The sequence below is a fragment of the Taeniopygia guttata genome, chromosome 4 (assembly GCF_048771995.1).
Source record: "Taeniopygia guttata chromosome 4, bTaeGut7.mat, whole genome shotgun sequence".
Classification (NCBI taxonomy): domain Eukaryota; kingdom Metazoa; phylum Chordata; class Aves; order Passeriformes; family Estrildidae; genus Taeniopygia; species Taeniopygia guttata.
In genome coordinates, this window is record NC_133028.1 from 18,557,679 (window position 1) to 18,578,135 (window position 20,457).

General features: G+C 38.4%; 1 protein-coding gene across 6 annotated transcripts in view; it reads left to right on the plus strand.

Annotated features, from left to right (window-relative positions):
* The first annotated feature begins 8,135 nt into the window (after positions 1 to 8,135).
* Positions 8,136 to 20,457, plus strand: part of TBC1D19 (TBC1 domain family member 19) — a 48,503-nt gene continuing 36,181 nt past the window's right edge. The window contains exons 1-4 of one of the 6 annotated variants that reach the window (XM_030270874.4): positions 8,290 to 8,347; positions 15,867 to 15,942; positions 18,189 to 18,261; positions 19,063 to 19,108. In XM_030270874.4, the coding sequence (XP_030126734.1) occupies positions 15,940 to 15,942; positions 18,189 to 18,261; positions 19,063 to 19,108 (122 nt within the window). In that variant the 5' untranslated portion in view covers positions 8,290 to 8,347; positions 15,867 to 15,939. Of the gene's footprint in view, positions 8,348 to 8,497; positions 8,649 to 15,866; positions 15,943 to 18,188; positions 18,262 to 19,062; positions 19,122 to 20,457 lie in introns of those variants that run through there. The other 5 variants (XM_072928043.1, XM_002190882.5, XM_072928044.1 and 2 more) reach the window with 5 other exon arrangements.

Below are 20,457 nucleotides of genomic sequence, written 5' to 3' on the forward strand. Positions count from 1 at the left end.
CATCCCTTAGCACAACTGAGCTGGCTTCAGTACCTCCAACTGGTGTTATTTCCAGTTCTAAGGAGGAAATAAATGGTTAAGTCTCAAAGACTTGTGCCTCTTGGATAAGATTATGAAAGCTAGTAGTATTTATTTTAAATATTTGTCCCATCCATATTCGTGCTGCAAACCTCATAGATATATCTGGAAACAGAAAACAACCCTACATTTTAAAAGTAGCTCCTTAAAAGAGTCAGTGTCATGAAGTTGTGTCAGGGGAGATTTAAGTTGGATATCAGGAAAATGTTCTTCACCCAGAGGGAGGTTGGGCACTGGAACAGCTCCCCAGGGAAGTGCCCACAGCACCAGCCTGACAGAGCTCAAGGAACATCTGGACAGTGCTCAGGCACATGGTGCGACCCTGGGGATTGTGCTGTGCAGGGTCTGGTGCTGGAGTTGGTGATCCTGGGGTCTCTTCCAACTCAGGATAGTCTATGATTCTATGAGGATCTCATGCTGTTATCTCCCTGTATGCCAATACATATGTGGGGGCCGAGCTTACGTATCACACTTTTGATCTAAAATTTTATTATGCTGCTTTTGTTATTAGCCTAATTTTGCCAAAATGAAAAGCCCTTCTGCTGTTGAACAACTCCAATAAGGTATTTTAAAGGTTGTCCTAAAATTAAAAACATTAGCCAGCAGGAATACACCCAGCTCTACTCTCTATGAATGCAAGACTCAATTCAGTTTCAGACAAAGAGCAGGAAATACGTGTATTTATTTAAGCTCAGAGCACATTTTATCCTATCTGTTGTGAAAAATGTGTCCTTTGCTTAACAGTGGGTAGGAATGTTGGGTACAGGGGTCCTTCCTATGAAGAACAAAAGGAATCAATGATAAATTGCATTGCTATATGACTGCTTACTCATATTAACGATAGTCTCAGATAGGCTGTACAGTTTTTGGTTTATCAGTTTCATACCTTGTCTCTTTACTTTTTTTTTTTTTGCAATAAATCCAATTTATTTCAACCCTTCCTGAGCTCTTTAGCACATTCACTTTTGTGGATGTTTTCTGATTTTCCTTCCTGTTTTTTCTGGAAACATGCTGCAATATAGATTCAAGCCTGTATCCTGTAATTAACAAAATAATACAATTTTTTAGGTACTACCTCTGTCCTTTTTTTGATTTAGCAAATTTGTTGTGCATTTGGAAGATTTCTTCACAGACCTCTAAACAATCATCCAAAACAGAAAACCTAACTGCATTTTTATATTTAAATTTTTTTGTTTCAGTGTGCAGAGCTTCATCTGAAATCAAATAATTTGGGTTTGTTTGTGCTCCCTAGAGCTGTGTACACTATTTTGGTGTCATTTTTCCTTTAAGCAGATCCGTATATTAATTTGTATGTTTTGGGTTAGCAAAAAACAGGGTAGTCTGCTATTCAATGGCTCTGAATCCAGCCTTCAGAGCTGTGCTTCACATATGCGTGCTCTTCCATCCCACTGTTCCACTCTTTTTTTGGGTGAATTTTTGGGCATGTTTTTATAATGAACTTATTTCCACAGTAAAAGTTTGATCATCTAGTTGTGCTTCACATATGCACAACGATTCCTGTAATAGGCAGTATTAGTAATCAGTGTTTCAATTTTCTGCATTAATGTATTCCTGTATATAAACAGAGAAACGGTAGAAATTTAGAAATTAGGGCTCAGTTTTACATTTTGACTTAATTTCTTTTGAACTAATACAGGACAACTGCAACTGTTTCAACATAGGATGCTTTAGGCCCCCACTATGGCCCAAGATGTTTCAGAGAAGATTCTTTTCCATAGTTGGTGATGATATTTAATCAGTGCCTGGTGTTCCCTTTCGATGATACATGGCATTTATTTGTCCATACAGGGAAAGGAAAGCATCATCACTGGAGAAAAAAACTATTAGAAACTTATGAAGGTTTGCTTGCTATCTTCTGCTCATTCAACATTTCCTTTTTGTTGCACTTCTGGCTGTCTTTCCAACAGGGCAGACATCAAGTTAAGGAAATGGAAATCAAGGTAAAGGATATGTGAAAAATCCTTGTAATGGAAGTAAAAATCTCCCTGACTGAAACTTGATTGTTTTTTTGAACAGTTACAGTAGCTGGTGAACCATAACCATTACAAAAATGCTTCAAGAGTTTCTAGTTCCTTTTGGTTTATTCTTCAGTTTTCATTCTTCTATTTTAAAACTTATCAAACAAGAAAATGAAACAATGGAATAATCCTTCACACACACAAAAAAAAAAAAAAAAAAACAAAGAGAGAGAGAGAGAAGAGAAAAGATTAATCAACTTTGTCATCAAATCCTAATCAGAAGAATAATATGCACTCAAGAAGAGATCCTTGTTCTGCCAGCTGAAATTTATGATTACCTCTAAATGATTAAGGAGAAGGCAGCTATGATCTAGACACTAAATAATGTATCCAAGGTGGTCTGCTGGTCGTTGAAGACTTGCAACACACACTGATATAACTGTGTAGTAAATTGTATATATTCCAGGCAGTGAACAGACGTATAACAGACTACCTTAAAACATTTATTATATTTCCACAGAAGACGAAATTCCCCTACTGCAATAAGCAGGATACAGCATCAAGAAGCTATTTCACTGGAGTAATGCTCAATACTGTGTAACAAATAAACAGAGAATGAGAGGCTTTGATATTTTTCAAAAATAGATATGAAAACATCACCACACATATGTTTTTAGATATTTTCATAGCATCATAGAAAAGCTTGGGTTGGAAGGAACCTTAAAGATTATCTAGTTCCAGTCCCCTCCTCAAGGGCAGGGATGCCACCCACTAGATCAGACTGTTCCTATCTTTACAAAGAGAATACTTCTTGTGACAGAAATGACCCAAGCCCTGCTTGTATTTAGATCACATAGACTCACTGGAGTCAATAGGTTTGAAAAGAACACAGAATCTCACCCTAGCACACCTACACAGCAGTAAACCCTGACGTGGAGATGTTAACTAAGAATCCACTGAGACCGTTTTTTTTTTTTACTGCTTTTCTTCCTTACAAACCAATTGGTTAAATTTTGTAAAAACTTAAAAGAAATAGCTAAAGTAAGCTGCTGTATGTGACCTGAGAAAATGCTTTTTCATGAATGCTGAATCATGTCTTTTAAAAGGTTTGGCTAAGTACAATAGTTGCATAAATTTTTCAACAGACTTCCTCTCTGGTGAGTATACAATTTAAAGAAACAAAAAAGATAAGCCATGTGTGAAGTGCATAAACTACTCAGTGTATCAACTGTATTTGTGATTCAGCCTGTGCTTCTCTTCACTGTGCACCTAGATGGACTCCATTTCTATTTTAAGTCTGAGAAATCCTACATTGGCATAATTACATCTTCGTGTATGGCAAGTGCACACATGGGATTTTACCAACCAGAAGATACAGAATATTACTGCTAAAACCCATGTCACTTGACTAATAATTGAACACATGAAAAATGGACCAAATCTAATAACACTAGAAAAACTAGGGACTGTGTGCATGTTAGTTTTGTTACATACCGGATAACTCACGGTTATGGCTATGACTCAGAAATGCTACAAAAAGTACCACTAACAGACATTATGATCTGAAATACGCGGTCCTCACTAGGGAGGCTTACACTATCTAAAGCCAAGGTTTGGTAGGAAATTGCCTAAAATTAAGAACTGGAGCAACATGAAACTCCTAAGTCTAGACTGATAATCCTTGACATTGCTGGTAGTCAAAAGCCTAGCTCTCAAGCTCAGCCACACATTAGAGAAAGTATATTACTTCTCATGGACAACATTCTGCAATAAGAGATGTTTTCAGCTCTGATAAGTGAAGACACCATCTAAACTTTCTACATTCTTCAGATTGCATCAGTGGTATTGGGGCAAAAAAAAAAAATCTCATTACTCCACAGGAACTGATTATTTTGAAGAAAGTATTGAAACTTGTCAAAATACACACTGTCACTTTTTGATAATTTGAATAAAGTTTGAAAGTCAAAAGGATGAGTCACTGACAGATCTTTCTTCTTTTGTCATACATCTGTTATCAGCTCCAAACAATATATCATGATTAAGACTGTGCAAGGAAACCAGTGGATATTATAAAGAGGAGTTTGCAGGATTGGCCCATAATAGATATTAAATTTTAATATACCTTTGTCTAATATAAAGAGCGAGCACACTGAATAAAAGACTGAATATGATGTTCTCTAAAAGTACCTGCTTAGATGAGAAATTTATTGGAACTTGACACTTTAGTTCACAGGTGAAGTGCTGATAATGACTTGAAATGGAAGACTGGGGTAATGGATTTTAAGCCCTTACAAATTAAAATTATTCCAAGTGTAGAAAGAGCAAATGAAGTTTTGGACAAGAGTAGCTCTTTAGATTAAAAAAACCCACTAACCAGCTACAAAAAAAATCAAGCTTATCCTGTACCCTGTCTGAAGAAAGGAGAAGATTTGGAGGTTTGTTGGGGTAAGGGAGGATATGTGTGGCTTTTGTCTGAGTTTGTTAGGGTTTTTCCCTCTAATGTGTTATCCTTTTGTTTTGGCAGAAAATAGAAAGTTGTTGGGTTAGGTTCTTGTTTTTGGTTTTGATTTGGTTTTGGGTTTTTGTTTTGTTTTGGTTTTGGTTTTTTTTGTTGTGTTTTTTTGCTTGTTTTTGTTTTTGTTTTCTTTTTCCTAAACCTGGGTTTCTGTGGCGCCATCCTTACACCTGACCTGACTGCCACTGGAGTTTGCCCATACTGTCATCCTCCTGGCAGTGTCTCCTGTAGCACAAAAAAAAGGAATAACTTAGAGAGCTACACAGTATTTTTGATGCATTACCAGGCTGAATGCAATACGTAGCTCTCCTTGGATAGCATTAAACGCCTTGGCACTCAGGGTGCAAAGGAAAGGGAAGGGGCTCACCCACAGCAGTAAGTCCCAGTGATTGCATGCTTAGTCCTACTCTGCACCACACCTTGCTCCCTTTTCCTGCCAGCACTGAGTGCATGAAGGCACCACCCTCAGCACAGGTAAGGGGCAGTGCTCCCACTCCAGCCCCTCTGCACCCCTGTTCCCCCGGCAGAGACAGCAGCCCTAAGAGGAAACTTCATGATTGGCATTTCTCACAGGAACAGGATGAAAGCTGGAGGTGGGATCAGGGCAGAGTGGGGGTTGTGAATGTCTTAGGCAGAGTCTCTCATGAGCAGCTGACTGGAAGTGCCGGGATTTTTTGACTGTTGGGATTTTGTGGTTGGGACTGTTGGGATTTTATTGACCAGGTATTTTGTTGTCTTCCTTCACCCATTATCTGTCCCACAACAGCACTGCCTCCTTTGGTGATACCTGCAGACAGCCTAGTTTGATATTAGGTCAACAACCATATTACATGGAAAAAGCCAAGCTGACTGACTATGTTATTTTTACTTTCCATTTCCAGATTCTTGATGCTTTCCAGACCTGTTGTGGCACATTAATAAAAGACACTTGGGATACCAATATCAGTACAGTTCAGTGAAGTAACTTGACACAAAACACAGTAAACTACAGTATAACACTGTAGAGCACTGCAGTGGAATGGAGGAGGAATACAAAGGGAAGACAACTGGTGTTCAAGGGTGTAACACTGAGACACTGAGAAGGAAAGACCAACAACCCAAAATAGAAAAATGATGACATCTGCACCAGACCTCCTAATAAAACCAACAAGCTACCTCTGGTATGTGGTACTGAACATCATAAAACCACTCTACGCTGACTGTACCGCAGCTGTTTACTTGCAATTTAAAAGTAAATCATGACGAAAAAGTTGCAATTGTCAAAAACTTATCACAGGAACCAAGTTAAACCAGTTGTGTGATACCAGGGGGATAGGCTAAAGCATGAGTTGGGATTTCTGCCAATGGCTGTTATTTAAGTGATATTTTTTAATAAAGACCCTGTATTTCTCAAGCTGCTATGCAGTACACTCCTTGTAAGGAAACAAAAAAGAAGCACACACTTAAGCATGAGATTTCTTAACTAGATATGGTAGGGATACCCAAGAAGCTGTTAACAGCCCTCGGTAAGATTCTGTAAATTATATCTTTATATCGCCCTACTTTTTCAGCTTGGATTGGCATTTACAAGAAGTACGTTTTCCTACCCATACTGGAGATGTAACTGACCAAAGAGAAATGCAGTGGAAGGAAACCAAGTGGAAGAAAACAGCCTAAAAAACCAGGGAATGACAACTGACAGACGTGCATAGGCAGAGAGTTATAAAGGCAACCTTGGAGCAGAGGTAATCAACTACAGGAAGTTACTCATCTGCAGCTGACACTAGCTTTTTGTCCTGTTTTCTTGACCTATAGTGATCAGGATGGCTTTTGCAGACCTGCAAAATCTTATGCACTGCACATGAAACTCACCTGATGTATGGTTTCCCCATACTCCCCAGTAGCAGGGGAGCACACATTTCTAATCAGCAAGGTGTTGTGGCTTCTCCACTCCATGACCTGCCCTGTGGCCAAATGTGGCGCCTGCAGATCACAGGGAAAGCAGCCAGAGACAGTGTTGTGCTACCAGCAGGAATGTACCCAGCCCCTGAGTCCTCACATATCAAGCTGCCCTGAAAAATAACACGCTCACCAAACACAAGATAAGGCTCCCATCCCTGTGGCAGTCCACAGGTTTGCTCACAAACTGGAAAGGAAAGCGCTGCTGTGGACTGTGCTAGGCAAGGAGGGAGGGGTCTCTCACACTTGCAGCTGAAATGTTGAAACTCTGAACTTTCAGCTATTGACCAGCAGAGTTTATGGTCATGCTCCAGTTTTCTGCATGTGCTTTCCTTGGCAAGTGAAGCTCCTGCACAAAAAAAAAAAAAAAAAAAAAAAAAAAAAAAAAAAAAAACCAAACCAAAAACCCAACAAACAAACAAACCCCACACAAACCAAAATGAGGTGAGGTACTCTCTGTATGGAACATTTTGCAGACTCTTTTTATGAACTAGCACAGAAGGTTATTACACTTTGTATACTTGCTCAGTTGGGAATGTAGACAAAAATATAATTAACTCTGTCAATACAGAGGAAAAAAAAATGTGTTCACTGTTGCCCCTAACATCATACATGTATGTAAGAAAAGAAGTGACAGAAAACCTGATGTAAATCAGAATAGATATTAAAGGCACTGGTGGGCAACTGGATACTTCATTTCCCCATGCTCTCCATGAACTGAGAAGCAACCTCTTCTCAGTATTTTGATTAGTATATGTGACTTTTTCAGGTTTCTCTACAGTTCATTAAAGAACTTATTCTCTGAACTTATATTACGATTCTTTTTTAAAATTCATTTTATCCAGAAATGCTCATAGATAAGTCAAAGCTGGTTGCAAATGAGTTCAGGTGCATTTTTCATACCTATTATATGCAGTTGTTTTCTCTATTGATGTAACTGATGACATCTATCATTTCCTCATATCTATCACTCCCAACAGCGAAAAAGTTACTCCTGATGTTTCAGAATCTTGAAACATTCTTTATTTTACAGAGGTCATCCGCAGAGCTGAAAATGGGTTCTAATGCTTTAGAGGTCAACGATCAGCTTTTCCACCTTATCTCCTGTCTCAGCTTATTTCTTAATCCTTCTGGGACTTTCAAAATGGCTGTTTTGACGTAGTAAATGAGTTTATTAAGTAAAATTTTGATTACACGTTCTGTCACTGCTGCACATCGGAGCGGCTGAACCGGCGGGAGTTCCCTTGCCGCAGCGATGCGCGCAGCGCCGCACCCAGACTGAGCTAGCGCCTCACCCCGCCCAGCAGACGAGCTAAAATAGCCAAAAACAAAAGAAAACTTCGCATCAGTACAGGCCCACTTGTATCCCTCGGGAAAGGGAATCTTCGGGCTGGAGAAACCTGTCCACAAAAGGGACAGGACCCCGGGCACTGAATGGCTGCGCTGGGACCAGACTCGCCATCTCTTTCTCTTCCTTCCTTCCTTCCTTTCTGTGCTTATATAGGAGGTCAGGGCATACAAATTCCCAGTAGTTTTGTAATAAAACTTTCTGATTGCTTGCGGAGCCTCTGACTTCTGCCGTTCCCTTCGCCCAGGAGCACCTTGGGCGCTTCCTTCCCCTTGAGGGCGGAACCTTTCCGGGCGGCGCCGCTTGCCGGCCGGGCGCAGCCGCGGGCCGGCGCCGCCGTTGCCGGGTAACGCGGCGGCGCTGAGGGCGGCCGGGCCGCGCAGGGCCGCGATGCTGGAGCCGGACCGCGGGCTGTCCCTCACCATCGCCAGGGTCGTGCAGCGCCTGCAGGGCTCCAGCCTGCACTCACAGCTGGAGCGACAGGCCCGGGTGAGCCCTGCCCTGCCGCTGTGCCCCGCGCACGCCTCCCTGCCGCGCTGCCCCTCCCCGGCGCTTTGTTCCCGGCCGCCCCGGCCCCGGTGTTGCCTCTCGAGCAGGGGTCCGGGCCCCGGCCCCTCCCTCCTTCCCTCCCTCCTTCCCTCCCTGTCCCGCTCCTCTCCTTCCTCGGCGGGGCCGCAGAGCGGCGTGTTTGGTTTCTAGAGCCGTGTTTATTGTGTGTCCCCCTGGGGCCCAAGGATTTCGCAGTGAATATGAAGACTATCCGTCTGAAATCTCGCCGCTTCAAATATAGGTCCTGAAGCGAATTGCTTTTTTAATCTTTAATTTGGAGAGCTTTAAATTCCGCCCACCCTCCCGCGCTCCCCTAGTGTCCCTGAGAAAATGAGGATTTGATGAAAGGAAGTGAATATAAATGAAAAAAAATACGCAGGGAAGTAAATTTTAGTCGCTGGGATAAGAGTTCTGCTCTTTTTTCTTTATATTTAATAACTTATCTGCACTTGGAGCCAGATTTTCATATTTCAGCTGAATTTAATTCAGGATGTTTCAGAGTAAAATTGCGTCAGTTTTCAGGATCATAATAACCTAGTCATGGTGCTCTAACAAACTGTGCATTACTGAAATATTTCGGATTGGATTTTTTTAAATCTTGTGCTTTCGGTTTTGGGGGGGTTTTTTTGTTTGTTTTTTTTTTTTTTTTCCAAACACTGCTTAAAATTATACAGGTTGGGGATTTTTTGGGGGGGCTATTTTTGGGTTTTTTGGTATATTTTTAAGGATACCATGTCCGTTATTTGTCCATTAGTTTTGTTGCGTTTTTTAATTAAACATGATTTTCCTCTATGAATGTTCTCTATGAAACTTTTATAGCGAGTGACATCACTGTGACACTGTCTTTTGTTTGTTTTGTATTTAAATGTACTGATTTGGTCTCTAAATGCTTTTATAAATGTGTGTCTGCCTTGCTTCTGTTGACAGGCCTTTCTAATTATTTGAATAAGCCAATGTACATGACTTGAAGGGGGCTGGAATTATGAAGGAGTGTAGAGGCTGGGTTCTGCTAAATGTTGGGAAATTGAGTATCCTAAAAAGCCTGACATGAGGAGTGGAGAGTCAGACCTGGTCCTCAAACTGGGTGGTGAACAGGGCTCTGTCCTAACCACTCTGTTCCTGTTTGTAACACACCTGAATGCACTCCCTTCAACAGGATTCTTTTATCCTGTCTCTGGCAGGGTCTGATTTCACAGTCACTTGATACTTTGCATGGGTTTTTTGAGACAAGAGGAAGCTTGGTGTCCTCAGAACTTGGCTGGGTGTTTAGAAGGTGCTAAGCGGGAAGGGTGTCTGTTTTGTGGAGCTATTTTGTTCGGGTGGACACTGCGAACATGACCAGTGCCCTCCCAAGGTGGTGTCTGGAGTCTGAAAGGGCAGTGAGGTGCCTAAATCCCTGCTGGACACGAGAATGTATCTGCTATGATGGCTTTGCAGAGTACTGTTTTACAGATTTCTTGGAGAAGAAAAAAAAAAGTGTTTGTATAGGTCATGATCGTTCTAGTCATACGAAGTGCTAAGGGGAAAGAAAAGAAACAGGGCAACAAATATTCAAGCTGATTCTTAGAGTTGTGTTTGAAGGGTTTATTAAATAGCAGGTTAAATCAGATATATAGTTTAGCAATCTGAAAGTTTATAGATACATCCACAATGGGATTTCTCAGTCAAATGAATTATCTCTTGGAGACTGTGGTTTAAATTAGTAGGGCCAAATGTACACTGTGTTTGCCAGGAATCTGTGTTCTTGATAGAGGAAGTTTTTTTTTATTGACCTTGCACACATTTATGTTCTTTCATGTACAGGAGACTTGTTTTGTTTATAAAGCTTGGACAGTCATGTTGATGCTATACCGTGCAGTTGCAAGGGCCCCTCAGTCAGTGGCCGGTCTGCTGCCCATCCCTGAGCAGCTGTACAGAATTCTGAAAGTCTGAATTTTGCTTCACTCTGTAATAAGCTAATGCTTGATATTCCTCCTGTTATGTGGGGTATTGCTGGAGTTGCACTGTCAAATAGGAAATCTTAACTGTTGCTGTGCCTCACTCCTGAACTCCAGTTTATTGGTAGGATGTGATGGAGTTTTTTGTCTGCTGGTTAACAATGCTCGGTCTGCACAAGTTGTGAGTTTGAAGGGTGGTCCTTTTTTAGGGGATTTTAAAGTGTTTTGGGACATGCACACTGTATTTTGAGAAGTCTTTGTAATCAGTGCATCAGAGTGAAACTTGCTTTTGTTTTGGGTATTTATACTGCAGTTATACTTCACAAATATTCTTAGTCTCTTAGTGCAGAAAATGATGTTGATATTTGTAAAAAATATTTACTGTCTCTGAAGACATTACAGTCAAATGGATCTTAAGGTCCATTATAATAATCCCTGAAATTTTGAGAGAATATGTAGTCTCACAAACAGAGAGACAAATTTTGTAAATTTGTACTCAAATTTTGTAAATTTGTCTCTTTTTTTATTTGCTAGGAAGGATAACTCAGAATGAACAGTTTCATTGATGAGTTAATAGAATTTTGGGGAAAACACAGTATCCTGACATTATTTGTGAGTGGTGATAGAGTAGCCCTGTGGTTATGAACTGATCAAACTAGTGCTTTGCTTGGCTGTCACTGGGAGCCTGAGCTGGTGTCAAGGGCTGTGATACACAATCTCTTTGAAATAACTTTGGCATGGGCATCAAATGATTTGCTGTCGCAGCTTGACCTCTGGGGATACCAAGATAATCACATTTTTATCCCAAGGGTTGAAGTAGAGGTAGTGTCATGTAAGTGATGAATGAATGAATGAATAAATAAATGTTAGGTTGATCTTTATAGGTTGAGTTTTGATATACTGATACATTACTGCAGTTAATAAGAGAGATTGATGTGGGTAAGAGTGTTAATGTGCCTATCACTTGCTTTGGAATTTCTTCTGAACATACTTTGTAATGTGTTTGAATGGAAAGAGTAACAGTGACAAAGAGCCAAAATATTAACTTTTCAACAGGTAGAATTGCTGCTGTCATTAGTGAGGTAGCAGAGGAGAGAACTCATTTTCTGGGCACAACTTCACTGTACAAGTTTGTAATCAAATTTGCTTGTTTTTATCTTAACTTTTCCCTTTCTGAATTGTAAATGTTTTTAAGGTAGAGATTAGAGGTGTTTAGAAAAACTAAAACATGGATATCTCAAGGACAAAATACAGTTTTAAAGCAAATTATTTTGTGAAATCTTACTCAAGTTCTGCTTTAGGGAAGATCTGTGTCAGTGAACAGATTTTATTGTGTGAAACTGTTCAGAGACATGAAAAAAGTGCTACCTTTTTAGCACATTTTCATTTGCAGCCAATTCAGAAACTTCTTTTTTCATAATCTTTGAAGGGAGTTGAGCTTTATTAATTAGTTAGGATTAATCAATCTTAATTTTTGTCCCATGCAGACCTCTAATAGACATTAGTCTAACTCGGAATTGCCCAGAACCTCTAGTGACCAGGGGCAAATAACAAAGTTTTAAAAAACCCCAACAAAACCAACCAACAAAGAAAAGCTTCAGTAGTTTATTCCTAAAGAACTTTTCTAAGACAGGAGGTGACAACAAAATGGAAGGTTCTAAATGAAAGATAAGAGTTCTAAATTATGTTTTAAGTGGAACAAGAAAGACTCACAGCGCAAGGAGTTCCCCCGGCATTGTCTGCATAAATGTTCTCAGATGTTTCTTGTAGGTATGACTGGAGTGGGACAACCTGAGGGGAACTTGTAAAAAAGCATTATAGCTACTGTTACAGGAGGCTAAAACGGGTAATGTAAGTGCAAACATCAGGTCTGATACTCCATCCCACCCCACTGCAGCAATTAAGTTTGGGAGTGAGAGAACATTGGTGGAGGTACTGGAGGTACGAAGAAGGGTGGAGAGGAGATGTCATGGTCAGAAACACTGTCAGGGGAGGGGAATCCGCCACCATTCTTTGGGCAGACTTGTGATAGAACCAGAAGGATTTAAAGACAATATTGATCAAAGGGAGAGGTAAGGGTCTTTACAAGACTTCAGATGGAGCAAAGGAGGAGGGGACTTGCTTTGGGAGTGCTAGGAAAATGGGAGCTGGAGTAGGAGCCTGGCTGTGCTTCTAAAGAAAGTGTAGGTAAGAAAGCTTTGAGCAATTTATGTGGAGTGAATGGTTTGCAAGATGTCTCAGCATATTGTTTTCTCCAGTTTAAAAAAAAATTTATACCAATCTCAACTTATATAAAAGATCAAATTAAGAAGGAGAATGTTCCTGTGCAATGTAGCATTTATTTAATAAAAAATAGCAAACAATTGTAGTCTCATGAGTCATCATGGATAATTAATGGTTCATTTTCATGCATTGTATTTGGCAAAGGATTTTATTATGCCTGCTGATAAAGATTGTGCCTTTGTTTTAAGTGGTTCAGCAGTAATATTTGCATTATAGTGAATTCTAAATTGAATGCAGTTGAGTATATGTTGATCATATTATGGAGTTCAAAAGCAATGCAAGCTTGACTGGCAGAGTAGTACTTTTTTAGTAATGTGGATTCTGGTTTTTGCCTTGTGTGTGTATTTTATTTTCAGCACTGATTTTATATTCAAAACTAGAAAATTTATTAAACATTGAAATTATACCATTAAAATATAGCCTTATATCTTGTACCACAGCATAACATTTGAAACTGTTTACTTCCATATGAGGCTGATTGAAGCTCTCTGTATCTGATAGGTTATTTTTACTTGTATAAGAAAGTTCACAATACTTTTTCCCTTATTGTAGTTCGTGTAGAAATGTAGAACGGTTGGAAAATTGTCACTGTAATCAGGGTTTCACTCTTACTGAAGTTTGTTTCGTTAGGCTCAGAATTATTCTTCTTTCTGTTAAAGAAATGCATAATCAAAACTAAAGTCTCTCCCTTAAAGTTGCAGGGGTTTAAGTTTTTAGTGAGTATTTACGTTGAAATTGTTGTGGTTGTGCTTGAAGTGGATTTCACCAAGTCAGCTTGGTTAGTGCTGGTAGAATAAGTACATAAGGAATGGTGAATATTTATTAGCTTTCATTGAATTTACTGCTAAAGATGGGTTATATTTGGGGATTCTGTTTTATTGTATTTTGGGAAATAATAGCAATAAAACCAAAAAACATTGTGCATTTGTGCAAAAATATACTGAACAGTAATAAATGCTTTGAGAGGGTACATGTTTATCTAAACAAAAAAGGCTTTGAAGGGAAATTATGGTTGATAGCCTGTAAAAATATTAGGATTGTGTAAAGTTATTTGCAGAACTGTTTGCAACAGGATAAATATATGTGTTCACCTGATGCAATTCCACATCTCAGTACAGTTGGATCACTTCTCTGCAGTGTTTATTCTTGTTGAGAAAAGAAATGTTTTAACACAGGAGTTATGGTGGAACGCTTTGTTCTGTCAAGCCTTGTCTTAGTAGTATGTTGCTGGTCCTCTAGTTATTTTCCTTTACTTCTTTGAGTGCTGTTATTGATGGATCATCTCCTGCATGATCAGTGCTGCTCCAGTCATGATCACTGAATGCCACTTTCATATTTAGATGTTAATTTGCAAATACGTTGAGCTCTGTGTTCAGTTCCTCTGTGAATAAATTTCCTATTTCCACCAATTTTATTATTTTACTGTTGTGCTATTCTTTTGCTTCCTTTCAGCCACATCAGTGTTGAGTGTCTAATTTTCTTCCATCTTGGCATCCAAGTACAGAGAGAATACATTTAGAGTATCACTTCCAATGGTGACTGCCAAGATCTCAGCAGGATACCTTGCCAAAATCAAAGACGTGCACACAAGATTGTTAGTGGTACCTTAGGCACCGGCAAATTTGGCAAAATTTTAAAGGTCCCTTAACTACCCTACTGCTCTGTACAGCTGAAGAATGGGGGGTGCCAAGAAATGCTGTAATGATAGCTTGTTCTGTGAAGGAGTGTGGAAGGGACAGATGTGTCTTGATTCACAGGAAGCTGACCAAGACTGTGGAGAACACAGATATCCCACACCTGGACCTTGGTGCCCTATCTATAAGATCATGCACAATGCTAATTTTACAGGGAAATAATTTGTTATTTCTTGCTGAAATGTTTGAATTTCATCCCTATTTCCTTTCAGGGCTCTATATTCCCTGACCCAGTCTGTGAATATTTGACTTTTTCTCTGTTCTAGCTGTCACCCTTTGCTTTCATGGATTGTTCCCCTATATTGCTCATTCTCTATTACCCTGCATGTTATAGTCTCCTTATAGTAACAAATAGTATTTTTCTTATAGAAGTAAGATACCCTTTCATCAAGATGTGTGTGTTGAAATTGGTAGTTCTACCTGGGTGTTTGCTGTTTTTTGGTCATGCAGGGAATTAATTCAGTTCATGAGTAAAAATCTCATCAATGTGGGGTGTTCTCCCAATAAATCTGAGGCAGGTATTTTTATCTATGTAAAGTTGTAGTAAAGTTGGTTTTTTTTTTTAATGTAAATAAAATTTTGTCAACATATTTTTTATTTATTCTACAAAAAAATCACAGGGAATGAAAATGCAAATGAGACTTAGTCAATATGTTGTACCCAGTAGTTTAAAACAAAACTACCCTACCTAAAATACAAATACCTAAATGTGTTTTCCAACATGGTACAACACAGAAATAAGTTAGATCAGTTAATCCAAAGGAAAAACAAAATTATGTGTGAGACCTGGACTAATAATTTTGGAACATCAGCTCTGTTAAGTCCCCTTGATTCCTCAATTTAGTTCCCATAAATTCTAGAGAGGTACCATACTGTTAAGTTACAGCAAAACCGTTCTGAAGAGAGTTTGTTTCACTTACCAAAATGAGTATTTTCCCTTGTTGTGTTATACGGAGGTAGAATTTGGTCTGTGTTAGAGCTGGCTGCAGCTGCCAGCTGAACTGTTTGCCACGTTCTCAAGTATCTAATTTCTGATTTGAAAACTGATCAGCAATCCAGTGGGCAATGAGTTCCTAACAGTTTCTGTGGCTCTCTTGTTTGGCTTAGCACTTAGGAATGTGTTGATTGTAGTACACAAGTAAACAAAAGGGAGAGTGTGAATAGGAGTAGGCTTTGCAGATGAACTCTGAATTGGTAAAAGTGGAGACAAAAGTGCCCCCATAATTTGGTGGGGGATGGAATTTTCACATTTCTTATGTGAAAATTTGTCTCAACAGAGCTTTTTTCAGCGAAGAAAAGAAAAAGGACACAGGAAAGGTGCTAAAGATAAATATTTTGATAAGTTAAAGATTACCCTAAAGAACATTGGCTACAGCAGGGCTAGGAATAATTAAATAATACTTGATGAATACATGGGCATGAAGAGGTGAAGGTAACCAGTGTAGGTTGGTGCGCTAATATAAACCTTGGAGAAAGATTTCCCCAATGATATCCTGTTTCCTTTCTGCTGCATACAGGAGAGTCACTGGATGTTATATTCTGCAGGTGGGGAACAGGCTGTGTTAGGAACAGCAGTTTAAAAGAAAGACTCCTGTTGTTCTTTGACTTGACAGGGAAAATGGTAAGTAGTCTGTGGACTACTTAATGCCTTCTAATGCGATATGCTGTATCAATTTCCAGAATTTCCAGGAATCTCCAAAAAAACTCCTGTTGTTGTCAATAGGAGTGTCAGATGTTTCTTAATAAGCCAAGAGCTCACAGGTGTGTGAACAGCAGAGAATTAAAATACTGTTCTGATTGCACTTCCATCATTTCTTGTACTGTTTTCAGTGTCGAGATAATTAAGCCATTTTATAGCAGATTGTACAGGAGCTTTCTTTTTTGCTTGTGTGATTTATCATCTGTCAATGAGTTGTATTTGTGAGGGGATTTTTTTTGGATATTTAAAAAGCATACCAGATCTGACAGGTAAACACCCCATGGACCTTGAGATTAGAATTAGTCATATTTAACTCAAAGAGAAACCTGAACATTTACAAAATGTGTGCACGAAAACTTCTGAAGAACAGAATGGCAAAATCTGCCCTGTTGATGTGTGTTACTTTATCTAAAATTTTTACAGGAATCACACAAAACCACTGCCATGCAGCAGAGAAAGCCCTCAGCCTGACAGATGTACAAAAAGGACGTAGGACTTTTCATCACAGTAGCTTCAGAAGAAGCTTCATCACAGGAATTCATCACAAAATACTCCTTGAGGTTTTTGCTTAAAAGGGTATTTTGTGAGCTGCCCAAGAACTCACATAAAAATCTTTGTTTCCCAGATATTAGTGACCATCCTTTGCCAGCTTTTACCATTGTGCTGGATGGAATACGTGTTTGTCATTTGGCATGGGAGTTATGCAACTCACCACACCTTCTGGTCTGTGCTTATGATGACCTTTCTTTCTCAGAAGCATGATGAGAAATAGTCTCTTTGCTATTGCAGTCAATAAACCAAATATAAATGCCTTCCTTACCTGTAATGGAAGGGGACATGAAATAAGAGCAGAAATGCTATTGCTGATATTCTCTCCATTATTGTCCATTCCTCTTTTCATGTGAGGAAAATTGAAAGGTTTTCTTAAAATTCTGCATTGTGAATTCACCTAAACCAACTTTTCCAGTGCAGAAGCACCCTTTTCTATGTATAAACTGTAAGGCAAATTACAGGATTTTGGAGTTTTATTTGTGTACCACGGACTTAAAGCATGCTGTGCTGTCAGCAGTGCTGTTAGGGCTGGAAAACTGCACAAGTTGTTGAAAGATTATTTTTAATTAACTAATTAAAACTACTGCTGCAGGAAAGTTTGCTGCAATAGAATCAGTAGCTGATATGCCTACAGCATGTTGTTGAGTAGGTTTTGGTAAGAGATAGCTCATATTTCTATGTAGATGATATGGCCATATGCTTCTAACGTATGCCTGGAGCTGTCATGGCTGTGGACACACAGATCCTCTGCTGTTATTTTCAAGTTAGCATGTGGCATTGCTTTTTTTTTTTTTTTTCCTAAACCTTTAGCTTTATTATCTGATGTTAATCTGCTATTGCCGTGTACCATGCTTAGGAAAATATTTCTTAGAAGGCATTTCACAGAAACTTCTGAGTTTCTGCTGGTTGTCCTTTTGGACCTTTGAGATGTATTTGTTTTCTCCTCTTGGTCTAGCTGTAGAAGAAGGAGATGCTGTAGCAGCTGGTCCTGCTGTTGCTGAACAATGTGCAGCACCATCTGTGTGGTTGTGTCATGGTGTGGTTGTAAAGCTGGTTAGTGCAGGTTAGTGTGTTGAGTGCATTTCATTGTAAGAGGTTGTATATAACCACTGCTCACAGCTGCAGTGAGGAATGATTGATGCAGTCAGGGCTTTTTTGGTTTGAAGATGGCATTTCATACCTGAAAGAGCTGAACTGTGTGAGGTTAAATGAAAAATTAGGGAATGTTTCCAGTTTTAACCTTTCAGGTAAGGTACAGGGATTGGCTTCTAGTTCTTTCCATGTGTACCTTATGACCAATTCCGTAATGTGTATAGTCTAGTATTTGGGCTAAGTATGGGGGGTCTTTGCTCAGATTATTAAACATCTATGTTTATATGCATTCATTGCATATTCTACTCCTTTCTTCTCTGTTCTTCCCCACAGACACCTCTTAGCATTGATGAAAAAGGCAAAGACATTGAGTGAGAAAGTTAACTGATATTTTTGACTGCTATTGCTCGAGGAAGGACTTTGCTTTGGGTGTAACCTTAAGCATGTACATTACTTACTTCATAACTTGAATAATGTAATTTCTCTTTAGTTCTTGATGCTTATTTATTTTTTTTTCTTATTAGGTTAGCCTACACAAACCAGAAATTAAGCTGGAATCTCTAAAAGAGGATATTAAGGATTTTCTGAAGACATCAGGTTTGTAATATTTCACTGATATATTTTTGAATAGGATATATATATGTAAGAACATATGTGATATAAGTGATGAAAAGAGTATTTTGTGAAGCTTGGTGTCTTGTCACTGACAGTAGCCAGAGGCAGACATTCAGTGATTCCAGATTATTAAATCAGATAAAGAAAATTTAAAAGGGAAAGTGTTGTTGAATTCCATCTGCATTTTGAAAAACATACTATGCAAAGTGCATTTATCATTTTATAAGATACTGGTGATTTTTTTGAAAGTTCTGAGTGAGAGTTCAGTCACTTATGAAAATGGAAATTAACTTCCATGGAGATACTCTGGAAAATTTTACCTTTAGTTAAATTTCCAATTTGCATTGAAAATTGTAGGCTATGTTACTATAATGTTAGAATTTTATGATAAATGATCTTAGATTCATGATCATCAGGAAGGCTGCCTCTATTCATATTAATTGTTGGTTTAGTAAAATGGTGGATTGAAGAAATAGAATGTAAATTTTTTAACCAAAACTATATTGCAATTATTTGAACAGCAGATGGAAATAAAGGATATTCAGTCTCTATAAAAGAGACTTGCACTTTTCCTATCTTAATTAGATTAAGATTTCTTTGTCTACTCTTCTCTCTGGTAGGTAGACATGAACTGAGACCAGACATAAAACCCCAGTGACTGCAAAGCAACCTCTGATTGATGTTCCATTAGTATTAATTCCTGAAGTTAACTTCTGGTTGGTTTCTTGGTTGTTTTTTTTGTTTGTTTGTTTGTTTTTTTAATTTTTTTTTTTATTTTAACAGGTTGGGAAAAGAAGCTTCAGAATGCTGTTTATAGTGAACTCAATGTGTGAGTTTATTTAGTATGTTCACTTAATGAGTTCTACTCACATGATTTACTTTTGATCCATTTGTTTATAGAGGTGTATGGTGTGTTACTATAATCTGCAATATCTGTCACAGCAAGGGTACCTGCTTAAGTTTCTGTTTTTAATGTGGCATTATTTCTTTTTCATCCTAATGAAAATACTGGATTCAAGTGCATTTTAAAGAACAAATGAAATAAGTATCACCACATTTTCTAGTTACTTTAGTATTTTCCTTTTGGCTTTGCTTCCAAATGTACCAAGGGTCATAATATAATTCTGTGTAAATGAGGTAGTTGCGGCAAATGAGTTTTAATTGAGGTATTTATTGCAACATTGCACATATTTTTTGTATTAATTATTTTTAAAAATCTTTAATATTTGGATCTCTAGGTTTCTCAGGTCAGTGCTCATCAGGCTTGGGATATGGTTATAAACAGTTAAATCGGTCAAGTTTCCTTTTTATTATTGTTCAGCAAACTTCAGATTAGTCTTCTGGGTAGCATAATTTTTCCTTACATTCTGGCACAGAGGAAAGGTGAATTTCATAACAGATATAGTAATAAATGCAACTATAAAATAAGAAATGTGTATACAAATCTATTTGTGCTAATTTACATAAGCTTGTTAGAGTTACCAGTTTAGCACAATGTATGTTTAGTAGTATGTGGGACTTAATTCAGCAAAATGCTTCTGTCTGTTAGTGAGGATTCATCTTCATCATATCTTTCCAGGGAAAAATATTTTCCTGTCTCTAGGGCTAATGCATGGAAATAAGCAACAAAATAACGAAATTTGCCCTTGAAAATTGAAATTAACTATGAACACCATGATTTCATGAGCATTGTGGAAAAGCCAAGAAACAGCATTTCTGAAATCTGTTGATACTGATTCTGTTTTACACACTGGGACAGAATAGCCCGTAACAAATTTGCAGCAAGTACAAGAATGATCTTATCTGTTAAAAATGGGAAGAAATTTGGGGAGGGTTTCCCAAAAACATGATAAGAACTGATTGAATGCATTCAAACAAATGAAAATTCAGGGTAACTATTACAGCTATGTGTAAATTTTGTTTCCTGAAATACATTTGAGACACTTAAAATTAAGCTGGATGTAATGCTTGGCAAAAACTCATTGGAACACAGAGCAACACTGAATCACTACTGAAAAATAATGTTTTGGTTTAGTTTTTATTTTTTGTTCCAGCTTTTATATTTTGTCATAATGCAATTTATGAGTGGATATTCAACTTTGCTTAAGTCAGTACCTCACTTAACCTTCTAATTACTTTGGACATGTACATGTTCACTACTGAAAGGAGACCTTTAAA